Source organism: Sinocyclocheilus grahami, unplaced genomic scaffold (genome assembly GCF_001515645.1).
Source record: "Sinocyclocheilus grahami isolate Dianchi unplaced genomic scaffold, SAMN03320097.WGS_v1.1 scaffold1572.1, whole genome shotgun sequence".
Classification (NCBI taxonomy): domain Eukaryota; kingdom Metazoa; phylum Chordata; class Actinopteri; order Cypriniformes; family Cyprinidae; genus Sinocyclocheilus; species Sinocyclocheilus grahami.
The window spans coordinates 6316-16231 of NW_015506751.1; the positions used below are offsets into that span (position 1 = coordinate 6316).

Genomic DNA, 9916 nt, shown 5'->3' on the forward strand with positions numbered 1-9916 from the left:
TTCAGATAAACTGCCTCACCCTACTTCAAATGTTCATAGTAGCTTTCTGTGACATTTACGATCATCCGTTTCTCCAGCACCAGCTGAAGGAGACGCAGAAGACGTTCCAGCAGAGAATCCAGCAGAGAGAGAAAGATCTTCAGCAGCTGAGAGAGGCGGTGGAGTCTCATAAGGTGAGTCTGGAGAAGAAGAGAAGTTTGTCTCAGTCTCAGTTCAGACTCACTGACGCCTGAATCACTGTGTGTCCTAACAGCGCTCTGCACAGACAGCAGTGGAGGACAGTGAGCAGAGTATCTTTACTAAGCTCAACTGCTCCATTGAGAGAAGCTGCTTTGAGCTGATGTGGCTCCTGATTCCTGATATCAGAGCTCAGGAAAAGGCCGCAGTGAGTCGAGCTGAAGGACGACTGGAGAGACTGGAGAAGAAGATCAATGATCTGAGGAGGAGAGACGCTGAGCTGGAGCAGCTTGCGATGGATGAACATAAAAACCACGGCACTGTATCAGCTGCGGCACAGATGACAGAGACACAGGTATTTAGAACTAGACACTGATGAAATAATGTTAAGACTTTGGCTTGTTTATATTGGCACCCTTATTAACAGTTTACAGCATTCGCACTGCACATGTCAGCAAAAATAAGAGGAGCTAGAAGAGTTTCACTGCCAAGTCTGAAAATGCATTGTAAACCTTTGTCAATATAATCTTTCATAAAGCTGGCCTTGATTAAGCAACATAAAATAATGGAGTGAAATATTCAACCATTGTTTGACAACATATTTACTTCTATCAGTCAAAATGCAAGTTAAATGCAGTGATGGATGACTTTCCATATCTGTCTGAATCCAGATTTCATCTATTTATAGATTCAATTCAGTTTATTTTCAGGGTCCCTCTTTATATAAAGTGGCCTTAACTACTATGTACTTAAGTCAAAAAATAAGTACAATGTACTTATTGTGTTCGTATTGTATTGCAAAACACTTCTGCTACTATTGAGGTGGGATACGGGTAAAGTTAGGGACAGGTTTGGTGGTACGGGTAGGTTTGAGGTTAGATGAGGATCCCTTCAGTTCTCTCGTCCCTTCTGATGCTCTGAGAGAATCTGTCCATCAGCTGAGAGACAAACTGGAGGATTTCTGCCAAGAGGAGCTCAAGAAGATCTCAGACAGAGGTAAAGTCCTGCAGATTCATCTGCCCTCAGAGTCCTCCATCATCTCATAGCATGTTAAAAATATAAGAAATGTCTTAACATAATACATTTGTATTTATTATACATTTCCTATAAGTTTTTATTCTTATACATTTTTAACATGTATATATTTTATATTTACTTGTGTACAATCATGTTTTAGGATATATGTGAATAAACAATTTACACAGGAGGTATGTGTTTACATGTATGATACCGTGATAGACGGTGCTGACGGTGATACCGGTGTTAAGCCGCAACACCGGTTACGTCACTTGCCCACCGCGTCACCGACCCCCACCGTCGTTTTGATTTTTTATAGTAATACAAATCATTTAGTTCAGTAAAAGAACAGACACTACAATTGAAAACTGAACGCGGCTGCTCAATGAGATACAAAAGCACCTGTTTGGCAGTATTTAGGATTTTGAAAAGCCTGTTGACTTTCGCCGTTTATCTAAAGTGATTTTGGAAGTTTTTTTAAACATTCGTTTCTTATTTAATTGGTTCCACAGTGTTTGCTGATTTTTACTTTATTTAAACTTTGTGTAATTTAATTTATTTTATTTGACATCGAGGTGTATCCCGTGCCTCCAAGCTTTCTTACTCGTTTTGCTAATAAACGTTCTACGTTTCTTATTTAATTGGTTCCACAGTGTTTGCTGATTTTTACTTTATTTAAACTTTGTGTAATTTAATTTATTTTATTTGACATCGAGGTGTATCCCGTGCCTCCAAGCTTTCTTACTCGTTTTGCTAATAAACGTTCTACGTTTCTTATTTAATTGGTTCCACAGTGTTTGCTGATTTTTACTTTATTTAAACTTTGTGTAATTTAATTTATTTTATTTGACATCGAGGTGTATCCCGTGCCTCCAAGCTTTCTTACTCGTTTTGCTAATAAACGTTCTACGTTTCTTATTTAATTGGTTATATATTATACATGTTTACTCATTTCCAGTTTTGTATACCTATTAAACTTTATGTAAGTTATTTGTTAGTTTATATTAGGCATAGCCTGCTGTTAATAAAAGTTCTATGTTTTATATATAGGCTAAAGTGAGTTTGACGTTGTATTTTGTTGTTGCATTCAAGCAATTGACGCCTAATTGCCGCTATTTGAAAGTGAAAGTAAAATGCGCAAGGCTTTTTCAAGCTATTTAGACGCGAAGGAAAGCGAGGAAAAGAGGGAACGCCCCCGCGGTGATACCGGAATTACCGGTGTTGTCACACGTCTATTAACCGGTGGGACAATTTCCTCACTGTCACAACCCTAGTATGATATAATAAATTACATATTTACAAATACATTAGAGATTTTATTTATGGTTCTATCGGTCTGTGCCACATATGTTTAAAGGGCACCTATTATGCCACCTTTTACAAGATTTAATATAAGTCTCAGATGTACTTAGGTAATAAAGTAATTATGCTACTATTATTACAAGTGAAACTACTATTATTGTTTGATTTAATACTACTATAGGAAATTATGATCCGCACTCACGAGAACAGTCCTTAAAAGGACCTTTTTCCTTTTATTTTACATTCATTGTTGATGGGAAAAGACAAACGTTTCGGCTCAAAGCCTTCCTGTGCAAAGCAATTCAATCCCTCCACCCACTTTTAAATCACTAATTATCTTGATGTCATCGTTCAATTAGCCTCATTAAATAATTTCCATTTAAATACTGGACAATTTTCATGTATATATCCAACACAAAACATCACATCCACTAGTACACCACATAATATATCCGTGACTAAAACAAGAATTATCTAGGATCACATATGTATCACTATTATACAAAGTTTTTTTTTAAATTTGAATGTGGATGCAACTCTATATGTACAACAATCTATACTATATAAAGTAACTATACTAAGTAACTTAACAGAGTGTCGCACCAAAATAAAAAAGATCAAGTAACGGAAGAGCGCAGTGCAAACGACGTTGTTGAATTTAATACTACTATAAAATTATTATTACAATTTCATTTTTAAGGAATAATCACACAATTTTCTTCCATGTTTTAATTATAACAGTAGACCTGTGTTGTGCAGCAATTTATTTACCAAAAAAAAAAAATATTGAATATTCTTTTGGTTAAAAGATAAATTAAATGAATGATTTACGCCTTCATTTGATTACCAGAAAAGCTACAATATACAATGCAAATATCTGGGGAAACAAACAAACACACAAGGACGGTCGACTGAACTATACTGGCCCGGCCGGGTTTAGCATTTGCACGTTTTTCAGTCTTGCCAGTTTAAACATTCAAGCACAGGAGTAGCTTGACTTTGGAGCTCCGGGGGCCAAACCTCACTCCATATTGAAGTGATTGTACTATGATTACATAGATCGGCAGCAAACATGTGAGGTTGTCACGGCAACCAGAACATTGCATGCAAATTACTTTTGTTGTCTATTTTTGCTGTGCTAAACTTTATTTTATTTTATTCTTATGACAAGGCAAAGTTCAATGAGAGCAGTAATATATATATATATATGTGCGCGTGTGTGTGTGTTCTTCTGTTGGCCCTATTCAGACAGGACAGGATCAAAAGCATGATGAGTGAGGATCAGGGTCTGAGAGTAAAGTAAAGGGACACTCAAACAAGCTGCTGAATGTTGTTTTTGTGTTTTTTGTGTAGTTTGTGACGTGTGTTTGCTCTGCTCCAGCAGGTGTTTCTTTGGGATTTGCATCTGCAAGTTTGTTTTCATTTGCAGACATAGTCAAGAGTAAAGAGGAATTTGCATTTGCCAAAAACGGTCAGTGCCTAATAATTGTCTTCTGATAATAAATAGTGTTTTTATTGCATACAGTAAATGCAATGAATGCTGCCTAAAACACACAGGTCAATGTTATTTGTATTCTAATCTAATCTAATTTAGTTTGGCTTTGGAAAATGATGTCCTTAAGCAGATCATAAGGTCTTTTTGCTTGTTTTTAAAGACCTACATTTCATCATTCGATTTTTACGACCTGAAGATTGAATGATGTACATTTATTGCATTTTATAATAATGTATTTTCCTGACAGGCTATGTTTTCTGATGTCATGTTACTGCTCAGGCCTGTTGTCTAAAGTCTGTGAACAAGCTCAAACTTCTCAAACATCTTGTTTTATAAGCTATTCATAATGTTAGTTTTTTTTGCATGTGTCTGACTTCACTGGAAGTATTAATATGAATTCGTATTATAAAAGTGCTAGTATATGTTAGCATACTGCTGCTGTGATGTTTTTACAGATCCTAATTTCACATGGTCAAACGCCGGAGCCAAAGTTTTTGGATGTGCAGCGACACAAAAAGAAGAAAAAGAAGAGGGCATTGATGGTGAAAATGACGAGATCCACTTTGAGCCGATCGTGTCTCTGCCTGAGGTGAGCGTTTGCTGTAATGCTGTTAGCTCTGATCTTCACGTCTCTAGAGAAGTGTGACATGTGCTGATGTTTCTCCTGCAGGTGGAGGTGAAGTCCGGTGAGGAGGACGAAGAGATCCTGTTCAAAGAAAGAGCCAAACTGTACCGTTGGGATCGTGAGCTCAATCAGTGGAAGGAGCGTGGCGTGGGAGACATCAAGATCCTCTACCACCCCGTGATAAAGCGCTACCGTGTGGTGATGAGACGCGAGCAGGTGCTAAATGTCTGCGCCAACCACACCATCAGCAAGAGCATCGAGCTCAAGCCCATGAACACCTCGGCTAATGCGCTGGTGTGGACCGCCACCGACTACTCCGGTACAGGCCTCGCTCCTCACCTCATACACATATCTCTCCTGCTGGTGCCTTCACATCTGCATGTTTGTTCACACATACAGAGGGAGACGGGAAAGTCGAGCAGCTGGCGGTCAAGTTCAAGACTCCAGAGCTGGCCGAGTCCTTCAGACGAGCGTTCACAGACTGCCAGAGCCGCATGTCGCAGACTGACGCTGCTCAGACATCTGCCGCCGAGGCGCATTCAAAAGAGTCCAACCCTGTGGTGTTCTTCAACATCACCATAGATGGGGAGGATGCTGGGAGAATCGTCATGGAGCTCTTCGCTCACATTGTCCCCAAAACGGCGGAGAACTTCCGGGCTCTGTGTACGAGAGAGAAGGGCTTCGGTTACCTCCAGTCTGTCTTCCACAGGATCATCCCGGGCTTCATGTGTCAGGTGAGAACCCACTGTTATTATGTTATTATGAAAACACAGCATGCATCAGAAATTGAATTAGATGCTCATTGTCAAAACAATCATTATTGCAATTGTTCTCTATAAAATCAACAAATAATGCACATCTGTCAATAATGGGCAAGTTAGGGCATGTTCACACTTGGCGTCTTTTTTGACAAGAAAAAGTTGACAAGAGAGCTTCTTTAGTAAAATAAAAAGCTGGCAGTGTTTTGGTTACAAATAGCAGCCGAGGGCTATAACAACAGCTGCAACAGTAGCCTAGTGTGTGCTGCAGAAATGTCGATAAATTGGCTCTTGCGTTGGCTTTTGAAGTTAACGGGGAGGAGAATGTCGGTTCACAATGACGTTTGTGGGTGTGCGACATTATACGGGGAAGGAAACAGTATGGTGCTTACAGCAATTTAGTCCAGGAGCTCCGGTTGGAAGATGCACCGTTTGCGGTATCCAGCTTTTTCTTGCCGTAAAAATGGGCGCAGCCATTTGTAAATTCTATGGGTCTAGCTTCCGGTTTTATCCGCGTCCAGCTATTTTTAGCTGTACAAAACAGCTTGTTTTGCTGCTTGATATAAAAAATTGGTGTCTTTCCATATTATTTTAATGTATTATCTTAATTATGAACACACTGGTTTGTAGTGCAAACAGTTTTACCGTTTACCGCACGTTGTTATTCTTCTCGTTATTTAGCTATAGCAGCTAATGACCCGGAAGTCTCACCCATAGGCTTACATCCGCGTTGAAGAAAAAGGTGTATATTTTAGACGAGATAGAGTTTTGTGCTCATATCATACAACTCTTTGTGCTCCGAAACTAGTACGATCTATCCACCGGCTATCTTCTCCATTTTTTTCTTGTTGTTTTTGTTGTTAGGGAAATTACTTTGGCAGTCGTGGCCTAATGGTTAGAGAGTCGGACTTGTAGCCCAAAGGTTGTGGGTTCGAGTCTCAGGTCCAGTGGGGGGAGTGAATGTACAGCGCTCTCCTCCACCCTCAATACCACGACTGAGAGCAAGGCACTGAACCCCCTACTGCTCCCCAGGTGCCGTAGCAATATGGCTGCCCACTGCTCCGGGTGTGTGTGTTCACTACTATGTGTGTGCTCTTGGATGGGTTAAATGCAGAGCCACATGTCACTTCACTCCACTGACTTGCTACTCGCTTGTTATTGGTCAGCTGTCAAAAAGCACTTGATGTAGGGCTTTTTTTCTTTCTTTTTTTTTAAGAAAAGTTGGAACTTTTTTCAGCTTGAAGAGACGCTCTGAGCTGCAGAAAAAGACACCGGCGGTGGCGTTTTAAAAAGCACTCAGGACTTTTTTGATAACACAGTTTACGCCATAGAATTATAATGTAAAACAGACACTGGCAGCTTCAAAAAAGATGCCAAGTGTGAACATAGCCTCATTTTGCTGCAGAGTTTTCTGCATATTTTGCTCATTTAACACAATGGTTCTCAAACATTTTTGGTCAAAATCTATTTTTAAAATGTTTAAATTTATTTGTTTTTAATTATGAAAACTGATTTTTGTTGTTGTTGTAAAAACATGCTAAAAAAACAACAACAAAGTTTTATGAAATGAGAAACCTCACATTTTACTCTTTAACTTATTTTTTCTTTAAAACAACAAAAACATAAATTATAGGCATTTTACCTGCTCCATAAACAGTTTTACATAGGCTGCCTTATCCAAGGTGTTGAGATTTTTAGAATAAGCATGAGCTTGTTTTCAATATACAAATTAAGATCACAAATCTGAGTTCTGATTAGTTGTCGATGTTTTATATTGTTCATCAGGGGGGAAAATCGTTCTGAAAGGGATCCCAATGATTGTATCCCTCTGTATAGTTATAGTTGTGGTGTAAACATGACTACTCTCTTCTGAACTTTATTGTTACAGTTATCGTTATTGTTCTCGGTGTGAGCGGGTCTTAACGCAGGGTCTAGCTTCCGGTTTTATCCGCGTCCAGCTATTTTTAGCTGTACAAAACAGCTTGTTTTGCTGCTTGATATAAAAAATTGGTGTCTTTCCATATTATTTTAATGTATTATCTTAATTATGAACACACTGGTTTGTAGTGCAAACAGTTTTACCGTTTACCGCACGTTGTTATTCTTCTCGTTATTTAGCTATAGCAGCTAATGACCCGGAAGTCTCACCCATAGGCTTACATCCGCGTTGAAGAAAAAGGTGTATATTTTAGACGAGATAGAGTTTTGTGCTCATATCATACAACTCTTTGTGCTCCGAAACTAGTACGATCTATCCACCGGCTATCTTCTCCATTTTTTTCTTGTTGTTTTTGTTGTTAGGGAAATTACTTTGGCAGTCGTGGCCTAATGGTTAGAGAGTCGGACTTGTAGCCCAAAGGTTGTGGGTTCGAGTCTCAGGTCCAGTGGGGGGAGTGAATGTACAGCGCTCTCCTCCACCCTCAATACCACGACTGAGAGCAAGGCACTGAACCCCCTACTGCTCCCCAGGTGCCGTAGCAATATGGCTGCCCACTGCTCCGGGTGTGTGTGTTCACTACTATGTGTGTGCTCTTGGATGGGTTAAATGCAGAGCCACATGTCACTTCACTCCACTGACTTGCTACTCGCTTGTTATTGGTCAGCTGTCAAAAAGCACTTGATGTAGGGCTTTTTTTCTTTCTTTTTTTTTAAGAAAAGTTGGAACTTTTTTCAGCTTGAAGAGACGCTCTGAGCTGCAGAAAAAGACACCGGCGGTGGCGTTTTAAAAAGCACTCAGGACTTTTTTGATAACACAGTTTACGCCATAGAATTATAATGTAAAACAGACACTGGCAGCTTCAAAAAAGATGCCAAGTGTGAACATAGCCTCATTTTGCTGCAGAGTTTTCTGCATATTTTGCTCATTTAACACAATGGTTCTCAAACATTTTTGGTCAAAATCTATTTTTAAAATGTTTAAATTTATTTGTTTTTAATTATGAAAACTGATTTTTGTTGTTGTTGTAAAAACATGCTAAAAAAACAACAACAAAGTTTTATGAAATGAGAAACCTCACATTTTACTCTTTAACTTATTTTTTCTTTAAAACAACAAAAACATAAATTATAGGCATTTTACCTGCTCCATAAACAGTTTTACATAGGCTGCCTTATCCAAGGTGTTGAGATTTTTAGAATAAGCATGAGCTTGTTTTCAATATACAAATTAAGATCACAAATCTGAGTTCTGATTAGTTGTCGATGTTTTATATTGTTCATCAGGGGGGAAAATCGTTCTGAAAGGGATCCCAATGATTGTATCCCTCTGTATAGTTATAGTTGTGGTGTAAACATGACTACTCTCTTCTGAACTTTATTGTTACAGTTATCGTTATTGTTCTCGGTGTGAGCGGGTCTTAACGCATAGCTGGAAAGACCTCTCAGCTAATCAGATTTCAGCACCAGAAGTAACTGTTGTATAAAATAAAATAAACATTTTAACTGCTATAAAATATGTTTAAAATAAAAAAAAATGTTTTTATTCTAAATTCTTCCAGGGCACCGATTCCAAATAATCTGAAGAACTAAAATAACTAAAACTAAATAGACTTAAAGTTATAAATAAACAAATAAAAGTGATGTAAAAATAAAAATGTATAGATACACAAAAAAATGTAAAATCAAATAAAAACAGAACATATAAAAAAATATTATTCTAAATATTAACAAAGAGTAATCAAAGAATCTAGATCTGCTGAACGTCTGGAGCAAGACGGGTCAATATTGAACATCGTGAATTAAACATATATAAACAGAGATGTTCATGGTGACGATCTGAAATATCTGGAGAGTTTGCTTCTAGCTAGGTTTTTTGGGCTATTTAAATTAGTGTTTTGTCCTGCTGTCACTCAGGGTGGTGATATCACCAACCAGGATGGGACGGGAGGAAAATCCATCTATGAAAAGATGTTTGAAGACGAGTGCTTCGAGGTGAGGCACACAGGGCCGGGGCTGCTGTCCATGGCCAACCGTGGCAGAGATACCAACAACTCACAGTTCTTCATCACCCTCAAGAAAGCAGAGCACTTGGACTTCAAGCATGTGGCCTTCGGCTTCATCAAAGAGGGCATGGATGTGGTGAGGAGAATCGGAGAGCTGGGCGCTAAAGATGGGAAACCCACGAAAACTATCACCATCTCAAACTGTGGACAGATTAAGTGAGCTTTTCTATGCAAACAGCTGTTCATCATGTTTGAGATTGTGTTCCCTGAACTCTTGCGTAAATCAGGACTTGTATATGCAGTGGTTTTATATTTGTCCTGTAAGTGTGTTAATAAATTGCACAGCACTAGTTGACAATGAAACTTATGCTTTGCAAGAAAAAAACGGTAACGCTTTAGATTAGAGCCCACAATTTACAGCACAACTTTTTTTTGTAACCTATACAGTGCACTATAAAATGTGAATAAAATAATAATGGAATAAAATGTGAAGTTTGGGGAATAAGGGGGTAACAACCTGGAAAATTACAAATTATCTATACTGTAAGTATTTTGAAACTAAGGGCAACCTATTCTAATATTACGTGGTATGTATGACCTA

At 38.5% G+C, this 9916-nt stretch overlaps 1 protein-coding gene across 1 annotated transcript; it reads left to right on the top strand.

Moving 5' to 3' along the window:
* The first annotated feature begins 340 nt into the window (after window positions 1–340).
* On the top strand, window positions 341–9692 carry LOC107571251 (E3 SUMO-protein ligase RanBP2-like). The gene is made up of 6 exons (XM_016257568.1): window positions 341–532; window positions 3850–3967; window positions 4447–4580; window positions 4662–4935; window positions 5016–5350; window positions 9227–9692. The coding sequence occupies exons 1-6, from the start codon at window positions 341–343 to the stop codon at window positions 9533–9535; spliced, it is 1362 nt and encodes a 453-aa protein (XP_016113054.1). The 3' UTR covers window positions 9536–9692.
* Window positions 9693–9916: the final 224 nt, after the last annotated feature.